At 34.3% G+C, this 21,799-nt stretch overlaps 1 protein-coding gene across 1 annotated transcript; it reads left to right on the top strand.

The window, feature by feature from the left end:
- The first annotated feature begins 1,411 nt into the window (after positions 1 to 1,411).
- Positions 1,412 to 2,004, top strand: LOC145100650 (protein SKIP34). The gene has a single exon (XM_079037835.1). It carries the CDS (start codon positions 1,509 to 1,511, stop codon positions 1,809 to 1,811), a length of 303 nt encoding a protein of 100 aa, XP_078893961.1. The 5' UTR covers positions 1,412 to 1,508; the 3' UTR covers positions 1,812 to 2,004.
- Positions 2,005 to 21,799: the final 19,795 nt, after the last annotated feature.

Genomic DNA, 21,799 nt, shown 5'->3' with positions numbered 1-21,799 from the left:
ACACACGATTACTATGAAATAGGAAATAGGTTTTGTATAGATATTTTTTTTTGTAAAGTATGTCTTTGTCGGTTTTTCGGTTTCAGTTACTATGAAATAGGTGTTTGTATATATATATATATATATATATATATATATATATACGGTTCCTAAAACTGAAATCGAACCCAATATTTCGGTTTTAAAAAATCTCAAACTTAAATTGTTGGTTTCTATTGTGGTTTCGGTTTTGTCGGTTTTTCGGTTTCCGGCAATGGCGGTTGCAAAAAACTGTATGAGGGGTCACATAATTTTTTTATGAGTACACTATTAAAAAAACTCATTTTTGTCATAAAATTCGTCACTAAAAGGGTTACACCGACATATTTATATTTATTACGAATTAATTTGACGAATTTCCAATAGATTTCTACTGGATTTGTAACGGAATTGTGGTGGATTTTGACGAATTTACATTAATTTTTGCGCGCTTAACAGCAAAATTTGAGGGGTTATCCGTGCCACCTCAGGACACCATGTAAATCTGCCCCTGATTTTCTGGTTCGATTTTGATCACCCCTATAAAATACTTCATTCAAACGGAACACAATTAAATATTTGCGACAATGTTTTTGCTATTTTGCAATAACAATGATTATCGGTGTAAAATTTATAATCATCTGTAGGGGTGCAAATGAGCCGAGCCGAGCCCGAGCTTGGCCAGGTACGACTCAGGCTCGTTTAAGTTATACGAGGCTCGAGCTCAAGCTCGGCTCGATTCGAGCTTTCTTTTATCGAGCTCGGCTCGAGCTTGTAAAGAATTATACAAGCTCGACTCGGGCTCGGGCGCAACTTGTTTTTCGTTTGATGTGCCTAAATAAGCTTAAGCTCGGCTCAAGCCTGTTAAGAAGCTCGTTTACTAATACCCGAAATCCATAATTTCACAAATATGTTTTTATTGTAATATATGAAAATAATAATAAATTATATTATATAAAGACTCGTTTAGGCTCGCGAGCCTAATCGAGATTAGTGACATAGGCTCGAGCTCGAGCTCGTTTAATAAATGAGTTTAATATTAAGTTCGAGCTCGGCTCGGGCTCGTTTAAAACCGGTTTCAAATCGAGCTTTTAACGTGCCGATCCCGAGTAGCTCGCGAGCAGCTTGACTTGTTTGCACCCCTATTCATCTGATGATATAAAAAAAAAAAAAAAAAAAAAAAAAAAAAAAAACTATATCATTTTATTTCATACATCATCCAAATTACGTCATTTTTATGGTTATGCGTTTTAGCCTTATTTAAGGTATGTGACATTTTTATGTATATTGCACTATTTCAAGTATTCAGGGATCAAAGTGTAAACAAACAATATTTAAAGGTGCAAAGTGATTTATTCTCGAAACCCAAAGACAAATAAAAACCCCAAACTTCATTTCAACAACTTCCACACACCCTCTCTCTATCCCTCTCTCCTTCTTACCTCGATTCACAGAGACGAAAGGATTCTCCGATCATCCGCCGCTCGAACATGTGCTACGGTTCCCAGCGATTACCACCATCCGGAGACGAAGTTACTCCTCCGACTGTCAGGTCCCGGCCGCCGACCGATGTAAACACAGCGGTTGTGGAAAGTCTGAGATTACGGTTAGCGGAGACCGAGGTACGGCTGCAGCAAGCTAGGGCACGAGAGGCCGAGCTCAGCAAAAAGCTTCGTGAGATGAAACGTTTCGTATCTGTCATGGAGATTCTTGAATCGTATCTTAAACGAAGATTTATGGATCAACAACATCAACTTGCTCTTCTTATCACTCAATCTCCGGTATCCAAATAAATGTTCTTTTCCTTAATTAAAAAATCAGAAGTTTATGTTTCGATAATTAGGAATCAGTATACAATTCATGTATGTCAATTTGTGTATAATAATAGGTGAATTTGCACTCTTGTTTCTTTGTTAACGAATCTGATTACCGAATTTTGTAGATTATTGCTTTGATTTTGAATTTTTCAGTTGGTGGTTTAGAAAATCGTGATATTAAGAGCTTTTTGGTTCAATCTTGGTAGTGATTTGCTATAAAACATTTACGAGACTTGAAATTTATGGTTTTAATCAGAAATTGGAGTTTGTTACCTTTTTATCAAAGCTAAAAGATAATCCTAATGTTCATATCTGACTAGAAGATATCAAAATTTATAATGAATTTTTATTCAATTTCTTGAGAAAAAAGATGAGGTTGGGATTAACATTCCACTATTTATGAACTCTTTTTAGTCTCCTCGCTTAAGCATATAAGCTTTTTTTTTTGTTTAAATGGGACAATGTTGAGCACAGATTAGGAGAAAAATGAAGCACACTACTTTATTGTTATAAACATCTTGGTATTGATTGTGTGGTATATACAGTAGGTCAAGGATGCTGCCTACTTAGTTTTGCATGAGGAAAGTTTAATGCCGGCTTAGTTAGGCCTCATTAGTTTTGTAGTCCTGATATGACATGTCATGCCAGAACAAGTTGTTTTCTTTATAATGGACATTGGACTTAGTTATGTAGTTATGCAGACCTGACATAACAGAACAAGTTGTTTTGTTTATAATGTAGGACCTGACATAACAGAACAAGTTGTTTTGTTTATAATGTACGTTGAACTTAGTTATGCAGTTGTGCAGGACCTGACATAGCAGAACAAGTTGTTTTGTTTATAATGTACATTGGACTTAGTTATACATGACCTTGACATGATATGACATCACAGAACAAGTCGGTTTGTTTATAATGTACATTGGATTGGACTAAGACTAATTTACATTGGACTAAGTTGTAATGTTTATAATGTTTAATGTACATTGGACTTGACAAGGACTATAGTTGTTGATGTTGAATGGCGGATTCTTTGCGACATTACCTTAAACTACTATAGCAATTATAGTCCATTAAAGTGACTATTGTAGCATTTATGATATAGAAGTAGCAAAATAAATTATTAATTGAAGTGTAAATTAAGTGTCAAACATTAAATACAAGATATATAGTGTTTTCGTGTGTTTGGGTTGTATCCTCCCTAATAAATAAAGATCTTAATGTCACATGTTACATTCTCATTTATTTTGTCACTCGTAATTGTATGGTTATTTAAAATTAATTTTTATTCCACATGTCATTTTATGGTTTTTTTCATTTTATTAAATTTAAGATAATATTTAAATACAATAATAAATACATATTAATTTCATTAATAAACTTTCCTTTTAATTACTAAATTAAAGATTCATTAATTTTCTTTATTTATTTATCTAAATTGTTTGTTTAAATTTAAAAGAAAAAAAAATACTTTAATTTTTATAATTCAATAATTTTTTACTTTTCTTATAAATTCAAACTTCTAAAATGTTTAGAATTTTGTATTTAATTTTTCTTTTAAATAAACTCATATAATACATAGATCTCACATCTAATTTTAATTTTATAACAGACATAAATATCCTTTTGGCATTTTGGTGTGTCTAGTATGTATTGTGTAAAAGACATAAATGTCTACCATTGAAAAAAAGCCCTAAAATGTTTGTTGGTCCTATGCACAAATGCACAATCTATTTGTTATTAATCGGAGTACATGTTAATTTCATTTTATCATGTTTTGATTTTTCAAGTACTTTTAGTAAGTTAAACGTGCAAAGAACGATTGGCAATTAGTTTGATGGAAATCTCCTTGTAGCGGTCGACTAAACAAAAGTAGACATGTATATATAAATTATGTGTAACAGATTGTCATCTATTTGACTTTTCAAATTTTATAAAAGATAAAATGATTCAAAGATCCTTCTATTTTTACATAGCTTAAAAGTTATTACTAAGCCTTAAAAGTTTAATAGTTACAAATGTCATATCCCCCACATTGGTCACGCCTTGCCTCCTTGATTTGCTTTTTAGAGTTCGTTTTGGTTATTCCGTTGCGTTTTCAAATGTTCCTTATTTCAAAAAAAAAAAAAGTATGCAATAGTTTTCAGTTTTGAAAGAATTTGTTTTGCATATTTAGGGCGTGTTTGGTAGAAGTAGCTGGTAGCGTGTAGCAGGTAGCTGGTAGCGGTAAGTTGTAGCTTTTATTTGTTCTATGAATGTTTGGCAAAAGTAGCTGTAGCTTTTGAAATATATAAAATTACATAAAAGGACAATTGATTAAAAATAAAAAAATATATAAATATATTTTTAAGGGTAATTATGGAAATTAAATTTAAAAGCTCAGGAGCATTTTGTTAAACGCTACATGAAGTGGCTTTTAGAATCGGAGCGTTTTGTTAAAACTAAAAGCTAAACGCTCGTATTGCCAAACGAAGTTTTTTATTTAAACTAGAGCGTTTTATTAAAAGCTAAAAGCTCTGTGCCAAACACGCCCCTAGATATTTTTCATTTTAACAATTGTAAAATGTTGGTAGAATTAATTGTCTCGTTGACTTTGTCGTGTTAAAGGTTTTTTTTAGGTTTATAGTTAATAGTTAAAGATTTTATTAAACTATACATTATGTCAAAATTTATATCGTTTTAGACAAAGGGTACAAATGTATTTGATAGTTATAGCGTGAATTTAAAAATACCACATCATATTTTATTTATAATAAGTGGAATTGACCCACTTTTTTTTTGCCGTTTATCAAACTGATATTTTAGTTTTAAGTTAGGGTATTTCGGATTCCACACACTATATAAAGTTGGTATCGTTTACGGTTCCACGTCCTCATCTAAAAAATATCTCTCAACCACCATCTGGAAATGTTTAGATTTACCCGATTTTTCTCAAAACGTGCTCATATTATGCTCTTTGGGGCTGTTTAGGATTTATTTTAAAATTACTTTTGATTTTTAACTTTTTTAAAAATTCAAAAAAAAAAAAAACAAATGGTGTTTGGCTAATAGAAAAGCTCTTTTGAAAATGACTTTTTGCATAGAACAAATGGTGTTCCAGATTTTTTGTTCATCGTGTTCATCTTTCTTTGTTCTTGGAAGTCAACAAAGTACAAACAATGCAACACAATGTACAAGTTCGTCGATGCATTATCCTTTGAACCAACTCACATAAAATCGATTTCTTCTATGTGCTTGGAAATTGTTTCTGGAAAGAAGAAAATGATCGAACATCAGATTTGGGAAGAAGAGGAAGACGATGAAGATCTACAAACCTTGAAGATCATTGTGTATGTGTTCATCTGATACTTCTTCTATTCAAACTCAAGAACATATATCATTATTTCTCTCTCTAAAAATGATATTTAAGTGTAAGGTGTTTGATCTTCAAGCTGAATCACGATATGAAGATACCGAAGTTCATGTTCTTGAGTTTGTGTTCTTTATTAATTCAATTTTCCATTTTTGTTCAAGAACAAAACTTTGATTTCTAGGTTTTTCTTCATGTTCTTCATCAGATTTTTTGATTTATGCTCTTGAGTTCATGTTTGGTTTAGATTTCTGGGTTGGAGATGAAGTATTGTGTGTGTTGTTGATCAAAAAGTAAAAAATTAAATTATTTTAGATTTATGGTTGGAGACTCACCGAAAAAGACGACTGGAGTGTCGCCAAAGGTGGCAAATATGTCGGAAACCGGTTTAACCTCCAATAACAAGTCATAAGGATGTTATTTGAACAGTTGAATAAGTTCAATGGGAAAATGTGAACAAAAAAAACATCAGTGACTAAATCTGTACAAACTGAAAAATATATTACTCTTTTAAGTCATTATCCCTTTCTAAAAGACACAAAAAGGTGACTTTTTGTTGTTATACATGTAAAAATTAAATCAAAAGTCATTTTGATCACTTTTTGCTAATCCAAACATATTTTAAAGAATTCCTTTTACAAAAAGTCTACAAAAAGGACTTTTGTTGTTAAAAAGTAATTACAAACACCCTCTTATATCGTATTCTACTTCGTCTTTGGTATGTTTATGAGTTTTGGAAATGTTATTTTCCATTTAAGTAGTATTCTTTGGATTTCTCTTCCAAAATGTCTCGTATTTCAAAATGTAACGTTACACTAAAATGCCTTTTGTTTCTCTGGTTATTATATTGCACTGGTTTCAACATGAAATCCTTATTTCACAATATGTCCCCAAAACATGCCATTGCGGATATGATCATTGGTTTTCGAATATGTTATTAGGATTTTGCGTATGTCCTTTGTAATCTGAATTGTCTGATGCTAGCGTATGTACTCTAAAATAATTAACATTGCAAGTGTTTCGTTGTGTTGCTATAAATAAAGTAATAGTCGAAGAAGGACCCCTAAAAAACTTGTCGCTTAAAAAGGATCTAAAAAGGTCTTAATGTTTAAGGTTTTTATTTATTTATTTTTTTACTTCCTTTGTTTTATGTTTAGTGACCATCACATCAGTGGGAGTTCCCATTCAAACAGTTTTGGAATAGAGTAAATTACACGAATAGTCCCTATGGTTTAGGGTAATTTGTGCGTTTGGTCCCTAATTTATTTTTTTAACTCGGAAGATCTCTACTGTTTGTTTTTGTTACTCGTTTGGTCCCTGACTTACCTAAAAATACTATTTTGCCCTTGATTTTTTGATTTATTTAAATTAACACACCCTCAATCCCACTTCATTCACCTTATCTTACCCACCCATCGTTTTTTCCTATTTAAATAATAGTTTTTTTAGGTAAAATAGGGACCAAACATGTAACAAAAACAAACAGTAGGGACCAAACGTGTAACAAAAACAAACAGTAGGAACCTTCTGAGTTTAAAAAATAAGTTAGGGACTAAACGTGCAAATTACCTCAAACCATAGGGACCATTAATGTAATTTACTCTTTGGAAGATGATAAACTATTTCCATTTCGTATGTGCATATGGATAAACTGCTAACATTAAAAAGGTAATTAACGAAATGATGAAATGATGAAAGTGTCTAAATCCAATTGATTTCATGATAAATATTGCATGACCACATGGTATACCATACATATTTGGGGACCAGGGCAAAATAAAAAGCAAAGCCCTTTTAATTTCAAATGTCCAAATTCCGTAAAACATATCATTATTAGGCTTTTTCTATTTAATCATCGCAGATTTCTGATTTAGACTTCATTTAAAATAAAAACACTAACTTGATAATGAATTAAATTTTTTTTTCCTTGTTAAAGTTTTTTAAATAAAATTTAAATTATATGATTAAATCATAAAAGAAAAAGGTTCAAATTATTTAATTGGGCAAATTTCTGATTATGGATTTTTTTTAGAATTTAAAGTTCTATGTAGTTTTTTTGTTATAACAAAATCAAAATTTCAATGATGAAAATAAGAAAACTTTCTTATGTGTGTCGATAAAAAGTATTATGGATATTAAGCTTAAGTTTGCTTTATTTATTTATTGTTATAAAGTTTACAAAATATTTTAATTATAATTGTATGAGAAAAAAGTAATAAGTACGCTTAAAAGAAGTTATATGCTACAACCCAATATATTGATTTTACATAACTTTAAACTTAAAAAAATAAATAATAAATAATGCTAGATGTGTAGAACAAGTTGGAATGCATCAAGGACATGTAAGGCTTTAATCATATTTACTCCAATTTAGGTTTAGGGCATTCTCCGTTAATATAATTCATACCTCTACCTCTACTCCTCTACTGGTGGAGGCAGCACATGTGTGGCTTTAATCATGTCAATTGAATCATGAACTCTCTCATATCGTTACATATTGTAATCAAGACCCATGACATGATGCTAACGACTAAGTTTCGAAGGTCCTTAAGGAATACGGTCGGTATTGGGATCTCTAACTTAATACACACATCCTTGCAAAATTTTAATTCAAAATGTCAGGTCCATGACAAAACTATCAACTAATCTATTGATTGTGCTCTAAAAACGTCACTTAGGTGACGTTTGGTTTGCATAATGTTTATGAAGGAATTATAATTTTTTTAAAAACATGCATCTATCAAGAATTGTAATTCGGTTTCATATTCTATTTGGTTGGCATGAAATAAAATTACAATCTAATTTCATATTCTAAAATCTAATTTCATATTCTGTTTGGTTGGCATGACATATAATTGAAATTATACACTTAAATTTAATTAAAAAAAAAAAGGTAAGAAGTTGGTTTTTGCATACGCCTATTTGTTTGGTTTTTGGTTTCGGTTTCGAGTTATGACATTGGATACTCTTTCTAAGAGTTTCCCATTTAGACAAGATATCAATGATATGAGGTCTAATATATACTTTTAAATAATCAACAGAGAGTGTGTCATCCAATGTAACTGTCGAACTCTGATGAAATCAATAATCATCCTTTTGATAAGAGGTAAACTATTCATTTGTTCTACAAGATATAACCTAAGACATTGATAAGAGTCAATCTCGGTGTTCAAAATCATGTTTCCCAATAAAGATTTGTAACGACTACACTAGACTATTAAATTGAACACATCAATTTCAGTTAAGGCTCGACCAAATACTTTAGTTGTCAGCACCAAATCATCGAGTGTCCATAGATATTGCTTCTCATTTAGTGTAGAATAAACAAATAAACTTCGACTACATAATTTTTGTCGACTTACCATGTCATACATGAACATACCATTTATTATGTGACATCCATCAAATTTGGTCAACAAAAGTCAACAATGGTCAACAGAAGTCAATTGTGCGTATATTAGGTCAAAAAGGCGAAATGTGATTTTCGTAACATCCCTAATGTATTATCGGATATTATAATGTTAACCATGCTATTTTGAAATCCATTATCGAATAAACGTTTTTATTGCGATCAGTAAACTACGGTAATGTAGTAATTCGATAAAACACACAAATATTACCGGGAATTGGGTAATGTTCATAACACAAGGTTTGCTTGTTCACAAATCCATAAACACGTTTTAAACATCATATGACCTACTATTTAGTTGATACTCCGGTGGTTATTTTGGAAAAAGAGCATACATCAAGAAAACGAAATGTTATCACGTTTAACGCTCACATTTTATACAACGAATTTGAGAAACCCAATTTAAGTATGAGGTGTTAATATTATTGGTAATAATATTAAATAACAATATTTTTATTAGTTATTAAATCTTAACAATTTCTCAAATCGCACTACACTTTTATAAAAATGACAAACTTTTACAAAAAGAACTAGGTTTTTATAAAAACTACATGAGACAAATTATGTCTCTTCTCTCCCAACATATCTCCCCATATCCAACATCATCATATCATTTATATAATAAATAAATCAAGAATCCATACCATGAATATAATAATCCAAATGCCTTGCTTGATTATTTTAATGGAAGGACCTTACATGAATAAAAAAAATGGAAAAAGCTTACCCTAAATTAAATATTCACAACACTTCACATCTTCCCTTCCCCATGCAAACCACCACCACTCTTCTCTCTCCCTCTCCTTCTATAAATTTGGCCAAAAGGCCTCCCTCCCCACCATTTCATCTTCAATCTTACTTCTATACTCTCTAAACTCTCCAAGAACTCTCTAGTTGATTCAAGGATTTTGACAAGTGTTTTTGTGAGTCTTTTGGTAAGTGTTCCTCCTAATTTTCGAGATTCACCACCATCCATCATCATCTTTTGGTTATTTTTACTCATAATCTTGAATCAAAAACCATAGGCAAGATCTTGAAGTTCAAGGAGGTGTTGTCTTCCAAAGCTTGATTCCTACTTCATTTTTCTCACCATTTCTTGTCATCTTCTAGGGAAAGCACAAAAGGTGAGTTCATATCCCCTTTTCTATCAGTTTTCTCTCATTTTGCACTGTTGGGGGATGTTACATGCCATGCAAACAAAAGAAATTATGGACAATAACTTTACACAAAGGTCGTAAATCTAATATAGGCTGGATAAAACTTTTAACTTTTGGGTAATACTATTACATGCATGCTTATGTTCTTTTTATGAATTTATATACATATATTCATGTTTTCAAAGAAAGCACACAAGTCTCATTCTTTCATATGCACAAGCTTCTAATATTGGATCTATTGTATGGTGGATAATATCTTTATCCATTGGATAATATTATTACACATTGGATAAACACAAACTAACATTTTTACCAAAAGTCTAGTTTTGAAATATTAAAACTATGTGTTTACACATTGGATAAAACCATTACCCCCTGGATAATACCATTATCCATTAGGTAATACTATTACACACTCGGTAACCAACTTACATGTAGAACGACATTTTGAACACGGGAAAGCTTTGATTTCATTTACAACCTAGAAACATACTTTCGACGGGTTATGTGAGACATTTCTTCAACCATTACGCTAAGTCCCGGACCTTATAATCGTTAAATCTTAAGTGAGAGGGAGAATTGTGTATAGATCTATATGGGGTTGACAACCCGCACCTAAGCTGCTAGCTACAGCTAGACCGGCAGGTCTGGGGTGACAATTATCTTAACATTTCACGACGTCCGAAGAAGCGTCATGGTGGGCAGCATTACAGTCAATAGCTCGATTTTAAGGGCTCACTATAACATCGAATAGTAAATTCTAGTGCAAGATACAATATAAGTATGTTTATTTACTTATACACAACATTTATAAGTATGATTATTTACTTATACATAACATTTATAAATATGGTTATTTACTTATATGCTACATTTATAAGTATGGTTATTTACTTATACTCTCGATTTTTGGATAATAAAAATCACATGACAAGTCACACTTTTTATAAGTTAAGAAGTTTTGGGAACTTTTATTATATAAATGCTTTTGGATACATACTACACACATACATTCTTCTTTTACGTAGAAGGTGTACAAATACAAAACAAACTGCAAGATACGATTTTTACACAAGGAAAAATATCGTATTTTTCTACAACTGAACTATTATGAACTCACCAACTTTATGTTGACTTTTAAAACGGCCTGTAATCTCAGGAAACAATTAAGCTTGGATCGGTGAAGCTACTTTTGAAGACAAGACATCAAATATCATTATGAAAACTACTTTATTTGATATAATGCAAACCTTATAATGTATTTTGATACTAAGTAACATTTGGATCATGTAACTGATATAATCATATGATATGATGGTTGTTTATGTTCTTGTGTTTCAATGTATTCAATTATTGTGATATTGTGATCATCGTTCCACCCCCAGACGTTTCCGCCATCTGGTTTGGGGTGTGACATATTACTACCAGTTACAGATTGTGTTGGAGCAGACTAATGCATAACAGATTTGTAAAGCAAAAACCCTATGTACCTTTATTTGAAGAATAAGAGATTTTATTATCTTAGAATTACTTGTGGGCTCGAAACATGCAAAATGAAATACAGTAATAAATTAATACAAAATAGTAGCAAACTAGCATATTAGGTCATTATATTTTGAAAAATCAATCAAGTTATAGATATATTGATATAATTAAATAAAATGTATAAAAAATCAAAGTAAATCATAAATAATAACTCGATTAAAGTTGCGAACTATATTTTTTGGATATTCACCCTAATAAATAAGAATGATTTTGTCACATGTCGTTCTCTCATTCAATTAACCACATGTCATTTTGTCATAATTTTGAGATATATTTATTTTCCACTTGTCATTTACTTCATTTTTCATTTTCCAATATATCATTAATTTAGTTTCCATAAATTAAACTGTAACGCCCCGATTCCCGTGTATCAATTGGTGGTGATAATTTCTCATGATTTCAAGGTCTACTCGACGAGTCGGTTGCCTAAATCGCCGAGCAGCAGCGGGCTGATCCGCGTGTTTAAGTGACATACTCGCCGAGTCAAATGTTTCTAGCAACTATATATATATATATATATATATATATATATATATATATATATATATATAGAGAGAGAGAGAGAGAGAGAGCTAGGTTCAACGGTTTCTAGCAACTACTGTGTTCCTAAATGCACCAGTCACAATATAGCAAATACTTAAATAATTAATTAAATCAAAAAGGGTATTTATGGTTTTTTGCACTTGCAATTAAGGAAACAAAATAAATATATGTTGACCTAATATCTCTTATTTATAACCATCGCAGCTACTCAATTCTATTCCATGCGTGTATGATCTGTACTCAAAACCCTAGGCGAGTGCTCCGATAATGAATTTGTTGATATCGCTAGGTCGCGGCTGGTGAAGATCGAAGAAAGCTTAGTGAATCAACTTGTAGAGGGCACTCTTTGTGTGTGAGTGATGTGTTGCTACTGTGTCGACTCCTTCCCCTTCGAAGAAGAGGTACCTAAAACAAAACTACAAACTGTAAGCACGAAGCTTAGTGACTTCCCCAATCATACCATATACCATATAACATACATACTATCGGGCAATTCTAGGGTGCCCGACCTACCCTATTTGGCAATTCTGGGGTGCTGACCTGCCCTGTCTGGAAATTCTGGAGCGCTGGCCTACCCTCCGGTTTATCTCAACCGGCTACGGGGACTATTTTACCCCTACAACTACCACATAATAACATAGCATAAACATACTGTCAGATATATCTGGGGTGCCCGACCTACCCTTCGGTCCTTATGACCGTAACACGGGGACTATTCCCCCTACTATCTACTATCATATAACATCATATCATGCTAGCACATAATCATAATAGAGCACAACATACTAGATAATTATCACAAAGACAATTATCTCTACTATAACTCTTACTAGTGGGTCGTGCTTGGTGCCTTAGATCCACTTCTACTGGAAGGTAACTCACCTCAATGACATGAAGTATCTGAACTGTCCTCGATGTTAGGATCAACTCCTCTCAAACTCCTACACATAATAAACTCCCTTAATTACCATTTCATACTCTTAACCCTTTCAAGGATCAACTCAGGTCAAAGTCAAAGTCAAGGTCAACACCCTGGTCAACGTCAACATCTGGTTTACTCAACTCGCCGAGTGGGTCCACCAACTCGTCGAGTTCCATAACCCACAACATCCTAGAACTTCGATCCTACTCATCGAGTCTTTCAAGAACTCGTCAAGTTTTCCTTCGTACAGAATCGGGACCTTTTGCTTATGACTCGCCGAGCTCATCCCTGAACTCGTCGAGTCCTACTTCATACAAGTTGAAGTGTTTAGTCCTTGACTCGTAGAGCTCTTCCTTCAACTTGTCGAGTTCTTCTTCATATAGTTAGGGCATTTCCTTGAACTCATCGAGTTCATCCTTGAACTCATCGAGTTCATCCTTGAACTCATCGAGTTCTTTGATCTTCAAGTCCATATTCACATCCATTTTGTTGAGTCCTCTTCTAGACTCAACCAATTCGATCAGAAATAGAAAAGGTTGGGGAACCATAGCCCGAATCGACGATTCCTATGAGCGACTCGCCGAGTTCCCCAAAGTACAAGTCTACCAAGTCGATTTTAGTCAGGCTCAATGCACCCAGAACATATATCTGACCTCCTAGGATCGATATAGCACGTAAAGTTGCAAAATTTACGTGCATGCATGGGTTAACTAGCTCATAAGGACCTAAAATGAACAAGGTTCATGGGACTCTCATGGCCATAAAGTTAGCACCTTTATGCCATGGGGACCCTTAAAGCTTCAAGATCTTAATGTACAACTCCAAAGATGCACACAATCCCGAAAATGGCTTCACTATGACTTAGAAAAGGTAGAAACTAGCCCTAAATAGAGATTTAAGAAATGAATAGTTAGGGTATCAGCTTTATACCTCAAATAAGCTGGAAGTGTGCCAAAACCTATGGATCTACTTGCTTTCTCTGGATCTCCCAAGCCTCCTCTTCCTTCTCAAGATTTAACGACACACAAATGGCACACAAGCTCAAGAACAATCAATAATCGATTCGGGTTTCGTGAAGAGAGCCTGAGGGTGATGGGGGCTGGAGTGGAGGCCCTATAAGTTGTTTAAATATGGTGCAAACCCTCAAATTTAGGGTTTCATCTAGACATGTCTACTCTTCGAGTCGGGGCTTCCGACTTGACGAGTAGATTCTTCCACCCACGTCCAAATTTAGCCTCCACTCGACGAGTTGGGGCCTCCAACTCGTCGAGTCCCAGAGTAAAAGTGCAAAAAGTCTTATTTAAAATATGTACCAGGAACCGGGCGTTACACTTTAGGAAGCTTCGTATGTTGGTTTCTCTTAAGATATCCTCGAATCAACTTCAGGTTAGTCTAATAACTTCATCACCATATCATATTTTTTTCATTTAATTGATTTATGTACTTCAATTATCTACAAAAAGAATTTCAACCTCGAAAACAAACACTGTAGATGAGAAACAGAAATTAGGGCTTGATTTTGGATATTCATGTTGTTGTTTATGCGGTTGTTTTAGGGATATATGTTTGATAAATGATAATCATTAACATTGTTGTCATCTTCAACTGCTCCCGATTTTGAATTGAAGATCATAACCAAGCGCAGGGAACCATTTGGGTTATTTCTCCCTCTGACTCTCTCTTGGCTTGATTAAAATAGTGGAGTTGGAAATCCATGTCAGGTGGTGATGGTGAAATTAGCAAATTTCAGGAAAGAATTCGTTTATGTAAGTCCTTTATACCTCTTTCTCCTTTTTCAATTTTGATTCTTATGATTAGATAATTACGACAAATTTTTGATTATGGGTGTATTTGACAGAAATTCTGCCGAAATGGAAGATCAAGTTCTCATTTTGTCATAATGGAATCTCGATTTTATGGCATGGAATCTTAAATTACTTGTTAGTATTTACAGGTATACACTTTTTTATTGTAAATTTAGTTACATTCATGATTAATTACATATGTTGTATGTTTCATCAAATGAAGTATAAAGATATGAGGATCCGATTTTGTCCGCCAATTGTTTGCTAAAATGCTTGAATCAAATATTTCAGCCAATTTTTTTTGTAATCTTTGAACTATCATATCTCTCTCATACTAGCTTGGAATGATTTGAAATTTTTTTATGCATGTTCTCTTTTGTGTTAGCTACAAGTTAGGTTCTGAAGTCATTTTAATTGGATTAATATTGGCTGAGTTACAGTCCTTTGAACAATGGATGTTACAGCTATATTTTTAGCACTTTTACTTTGTTCAAAAAAAATTTGTGATCTTTGAACTATCATATCTCCCACATTCTTGCTTGTAATTAGATTAAGTCGATTATTTGGATCAAGTGACTCGGGGAATACTTGATCAAGTGACTCGAGTATTACATTCTGTTAGAATAAATTAAAAGTATTTAATGTCTAACACATTCTATTAGAATTCGTAGTTTTATTCTTTTAGAATATACTAAAAGTTTTAATAAAGTTGATGATGCTTTCATTGTGGATATACATTTTGAAGAGGCTGCCATTGATATGGAAAAAGAAGAAAACATAGAGAACGAGAGTATTCTAGCAGAATGTATTCTGCTAGAATGTAAAAGTGTTTCTTAACAATAATATTCGTTCTAAATGGATTAGTGTTTTTGTTAGATTTTGATGTTTTTATTTTTATTTTTTTTAACCATTAATAGTTTTAATCTTTAAGAATAAATGTAAGTCTTATTCTTTGCAAATTAATGTAATTAGTGATTCTTAAAAAATAAAATCCATATTCTATAGAAAATGTTATTCTTGATAATATGTTGTATAATTCTTTAAGCATGTTAATTATAAAAACTATTTTGAATGAACCATATTCTACAAGAATAAAATCAAAAATATATTTACTAGTTTATGTTTGACTATCTGTCATTCTGACAGAATAAAATCGGTTAGTATTAGAAATTATAATAGAATTAAATTTGAATTAATTTAAAAAATTCAGATTTAAAAAAGGAAATTAATTATCCCTTAAAATCTGAAAATTTCCTTTTTTAATATAAGTTAATTGACCAAAACACCCTTCTGCTGAAATTTGTGTGATTATATGGTACATGTTACCCTATTGTAATATCATAGACCCTCAGATCATGATCACTGATTTTATTCATCCATTGGTCTAGAATTGTGCTTACGAGCACAAAATACATGTAAGAAACAAGAGAACCTAGCCCTATATATATATATATATATATATATATATATATCATACAATTACACTTTGCATCCATATAATACTAAAGTATTTTGTAATGTCTAATATTCCCCCGCAAGCTAAGGCCGGGGAACGACCTGTAGCTTGAATCGTAACTCAACAAACCATTGGGATGCCAATGGCTTTGTAAAAATACCTGCAATTTGATCATGTACGGAAATGAATTGTACCGAGAGTTTACGCGCAACTATCTTTTCAATCAAAAAATGTAAATAAACCTTAACATGTTTGTGCGAGCATAAAAGACGGGATTTGCTGATAAGTATGTAGCACCCAAGTTAAAACACCACAATACCAGGGCAGATGTCATAGAAACTTTGAGTTCTCGTAGAAGGGCTTCAAGCCAAGTGAGTTCAGCTACAATGTCAACTATGGCTTTGTACTCTGATTACATTGATGACCTAGAGATAGTTTGTTGTTTCCTGGCCGACCAAGATATGAGATTGTTGCCAAGATAATTGGCATATCTCCAGGTGGCTCGACGGTCATCCAGGCAACCAGCCCAATCAACATCCGAAAAAGCACTCAAGGTAGAAGCATGAGAATCTGTGTAAGCATGAAGGACATGCCTCGAGTTCTGATTGATGAGAAGACCATAGTCAGATGTTCCTTGAAGATACCGAAGAATCCTTTTAAAAGAAGACAAATGATTTGTATTAGGAGAATGCATGAATTGGCAAACCTTGTTGATAGCAAAGGTATGTCTGGACGAGATAAGGTGACATATAGAAGGGCACCAACCAGTTGACGATAATTAACTGGGTCATTGAATAAGGTGTTGTCACCAAGGTACAATTTTACATTGGTAGTAATCGCAGATGATACCAATTTCGTATGAGATAGATTTGCCAGCTGAAGTAATTCTAGAATATATTTCTTTTGAGAAAAAAGATTATCAGAGTTTTTGAGAACCACTTCAATGCCCAAAAAATATGAAAGAGTTCCCAAATCTTGAATTGCAAAGGTTTGACTCAATTTTTTAATGATTTGATCGATGACAGTGGAGTTGTTACCGGTGAGTATAGTATCAATGACATAAACTAACATATACAAAGTGGTGACCTTAGATGAATAAATAAAGAGGAAGGGATCGGTGTTTGATCCATGGAAGCTAAGAGCTTGTAATGCCTTTGTTAGTCGATAAAACTACGCACGGGGCTCTTGTTTGAGATCGTATAGAGATTTGTGAAGCAAGAATAGATGATGAGGTTTCTAAGGATCAACGAAACTACGTGGCTGTCATAAGTAAACAGTCACTTGCAGTTCTCCATACAAGAAGGCATTTTGAGCATCCAATTGTCGTAAAGCCCATTCCTTTGTAACAACAAGAGAAAGAACTATATGAATCGTAGTAGATTTTACCACAAGACTGAATATTTTAGTGTAGTCAATACATAGTTGTTGATTGAACCCTTTTGCAACGAGACGTGATTTGTACCGAGTGATTTTCCCGGTTAAACCCCTTTTAGTTTGTACACCCATTTGAAATAAAGTACATTCGCATTAGGAACATGTGGAACAAGAGACCATGTTTTATTACGCATCAGCGCATGATATTCTTCATTCATGGCAGCTTTCCATTTTGATGATTTGTTGGCATTGGCAAAGCTTGTTGGCTCGATAACAGAGAAGTCAGAATGATGGTGAAGGCATAAGGGTCAAATAGAACCCGTGCTTTGGGATTTGGGTAAAGATTGCATGATCGAACTCAAGGAGGCGGTTGATTATTATTATTGGATTAGTTTCTAAGACCGTAACTACATTTGGCAAGTACTTGACCCAGTTGTGCATGGTCCTTTTGGGTTGCCTTCACCATAGCAACTTGACAGGGTAATTTATGGAGAGAGAGAGAGAGAGAGAGAAGATATTAAGGTTTATTAATATATTATAAGAATAATATATTAAAGGTGAAATGATATTATCTGATTAATATTAGTCATAGATTAATTAGAAATTAATTTGGTGACTAAAAGAGATTAATTGAATAAAGGGGACTTAAACTGTCAAATGTGTGATAGTTGTATTTTGGGCTGGGAAACCTAATGGATAAAGGGATGAACGAAATTATGATGGGAGCCCATCATATTTTCATCCATGGCCTTATTCCAGAAGGTTCCATGGGCCGCTTAATGCTTAAGCAGTCCATTAGGGTTTTGACTGAAACCCTAGCTGCTCACAGTATAAATAAGACCCATAGGCTACAGAAATCGGCCACTGCTTCTCTAAGAACCCTAGAGCCGATTTTGTGTGCCTCCTCTCTCTCTCTCTCTCAAATACTTCCCTCTTGCTAGTTGGTGTTTGTAAGCCATTGGAGGAGTTACACTTATGACTCTAAGCATCAAAGACAAGAAGATTCAAGCAAGCAACAAGAGGTAATCTTCTAGATCTGTGTTGGTCATTATAATTTCAAATTATTATCACTAGATCTAGGGTTAGAAAGTCTTGGATGCATGCATTTACAAAGGGTGACTCATTGTTTTTCATAGGTCGATGGAACGTGTGTGGTTAACCGGCACATCGAATAAGTGACTGTAACAATGAGGGCACCATGTACATTTGCATGGTTATTCACACCAGCTTTGTGATCCTCGGCATCCCAGTCACAAACTTGAGAGGCATATCGAGATTTAACCATGCCATTGAAAAGTTTATTGAATCTAAAAAGATCTAGGAGTTTTCAATACATTTAAAACTTAATCTTGTTTTCGTTTTTCATGTTGGATAATTAGTGAATCGTCATTCACTTACCTTCAAATTATTTACTTGTTAGAGTACAGCAAGCCTTTTCTAATTTGTAAATAATGTTGTTGGATCATAGCCCTAATTTCTCATTTGGGTGTTTAATTAGGGATTCTTGTCTAATCAAACTTTGTTCTTTTCCTTTTCAGATGTCGAACATGGACAACAACAACAACACTTCTGACTCGAGTTCCTCCGGCTCATTCTCACTCATGAACTTGTGTGGGAGGGTGATATTTGATGGAAACAATTTCAATGATTGGATCCATAACATAAAAATGGTCACCCATTACGAGGACAAAGAGTATGTCCTTGACAAGGAGCTGAAGGAGATCAACATGAACACTGCTACTCCTGAAGAGATCGCTTCCTTTGATGCCTACGAGCGTGATGCTACAAAAGTCCATTGCATCATGCTAGCGAAAATGACTTCCAAACTCCAAAATTCCTACGAGGACATGTATGCCTACGAGATACATCAGGACTTTCTGGACCGGTACCACCAAAGTGCGAGGAAAGAGAGGTATGAGATCATCACTTCAATGATCACTACCCGAATGGGTAGTGGTGAGTTCCTTACCGCTCATCTGAAAAAGATGCAGAGATATGTTGATCGTCTTCTAAAGTTGAATGTTAACTTTGATGAAGAGCTGGCGATTGACATCATCCTTCAATCCCTGCCTCCCTGCTACAACTAGATCTGCATGAACTACCATATGAATAAGGAAGAGGTCACCTTGATCAAGCTTCAAGGCTTGCTTAGGACTGCTGAGAGCAATCTCAAGCATAAGTCTATTGCATCAACTCCTACTCCAATTGCTGCCATGTTTTGGCTATAGGAAAAGGGAAGGGTAAGAAGAGGAAGGCTCCCTCAAAGAGCCACCACAAGGGAAAGTCCCAAGATGGAACCTCTTCTAGTGGAACCAAAGTTGGTTCTGCTAAACCCAACTCAAACCCTAAGGAGGAAAAGTGCCATCACTGCAACAAAATAGGGCATTGGAAGAGAAGCTGCCCAGAATATCTGTAGGCCATCAAGGATGGAAAGATCAAGCTATCCTATTCATGTATTTACACAATTAAATTTAATGATTCATCACATTCCATTTCTTGGGTACCTGATACATGATGTGGTTTTCACATTGGTACTGATTTGCCGGGCCTAAGAAGAGATAGGGATGTGGAGCATGGGAAGATAAATTTGATCATGGGGAACAGAAGATCGTCGCCTATCACCAAGATCGGAATTTACTCTTTAATGCTCAGTAGTGGATTAGGATTAGATTTACACAATTGTTGCTATTTTCCAGATATGGCAAGAAACATCATTTCATTTCATGGTTTATATAGACAAGGTTTTAGATATTCGTTTGATAATGAAAAGGGTTCTATTAATACTTATCTTAATGGTGTATTTTATTTTGAAACAATACCTTGTAATGGAATATATGAAACTTTGATGGTTGTAGATAACTTAGGAAATGATGTGTTATGTATTGATTCATCCAATGGTTTGGATAAAGCATGCTTGTGGCATTGTCTTCTTGGACATGTCAACAAGAAACGCATAACCCAACTCCAAAAGAATGGAGTGTTTGAGTCATTCGACCTTAGGGATGATGACGTGTGCGAGTCTTGTTTGCTTGGAAAGATGACTAAGTCACCCTTCATCGGGACTCGTGAAAGGGGTGAGGGTCAATTGGATCTCATACACACCGATGTGTGTGGGCCCTTTAGATCAACCACAAGGGATGCGAACCGCTTCTACGTGACTTTTACCTATGATTATAGTAGATATGGGTATATCTACTTAATCAAGCACAAGTCAGAAACCTTTGAAAAGTTCAAAGAGTTTAAGCAAGACGTGGAGAATCAGTCGGGCAGGAAAATCAAAATGCTTCGATCTGATTGAGGAGGAGAGTACCTAAGTCTTGAATTCCACAACTATCTTAAGGAATGCGGAATCGTTTCGCAATTAACGCCACCTAGGACACCACAGTTGAACGGTGTGGCTGAGAGGCGTAATCGAACCTTGTTAGACATGGTTCGTTCCATGATGATTCGTGCTTCACTACCTATCTCATTCTAGGGGTATGCCTTAGAGACTGCTTCCCATATCCTTAACTTAGTCCCTACGAAGAAGGTTGCCAAAACACCTCATGAGATGTGGACAGGGAAGGCTCCCTCGTTGGCACATATCAAGGTTTGGGGTTGCAAGGCTTTTGTAAGATGAGAGACTCACAAAAATCGAACCTTGTAGTGAGCGGTGTATTTTCATCGGCTACCCACATAAATTTTTTGGATATCTCTTCTATAGACCTAATGACAATGTTGTCTTCGTCGTGAGGAGAGGGGTTTTCCGAGAGCGAGAACTTATAAGCCAAGGGGATAGTGGGAGGCAAATCAATCTTGAAGAGATTCAAGAGTCAGGCGATGAAGGAACCTTTAACGTTGGCGCTCAACCCGAGGAAGAAACTCCAGTTGAACCGATTGACAAGTCCTTACCTCTTAGACGTTCCGCAAGAGTTAGTCTTCAACCCCAGTTTTATGGTTTTCATATTACTACCGAAGGGGATACGTTCATTAGTGATAGTACACTAGTGAATCTGGATGAACCTAACAACTATAAGGAAGCCATGGCAGGCCCAGAGTCTGCAAAATGGAAAGAGGCGATGAACAACGAGATTCAATCCATGTATGACAACCAAGTTTGGAATTTGGTTGACCATGTGCCCAGACATAAGACAGTCGGGTGCAAGTGGATCTTCAAGAAGAAGACCGACATGGATGGGAATATGCACACATACAATGCATGATTGGTCGTGAAGGGTTTCACTCATATTTCCGGAGTTGATTATGATGAAACCTTCTCACCGGTTGCTAAGATAAAATCTATTAGGGTGATGTTGGCCATTGCTGCATTTCATGATTATGAAATATGGCAGATGGATTTCAAAACCACTTTCCTTAATGGGAAGTTGGCTGAGGATGTTTACATGGTTCAGCTAGAGGGTTTTC

The sequence above is a fragment of the Lactuca serriola genome, chromosome 4, assembly GCF_051521515.1.
Source record: "Lactuca serriola cultivar US96UC23 chromosome 4, Lser_US96UC23_V15, whole genome shotgun sequence".
NCBI classification, from domain to species: domain Eukaryota; kingdom Viridiplantae; phylum Streptophyta; class Magnoliopsida; order Asterales; family Asteraceae; genus Lactuca; species Lactuca serriola.
This window is presented reverse-complemented; position numbering and strand designations above follow the sequence as displayed.

What these genes read in the sequence shown, in the direction of transcription:
- LOC145100650 (XM_079037835.1), top strand. Translation starts at nt 1,509, where the DNA reads ATGTGCTACGGTTCCCAGCGATTACCACCATCCGGAGACGAAGTTACT.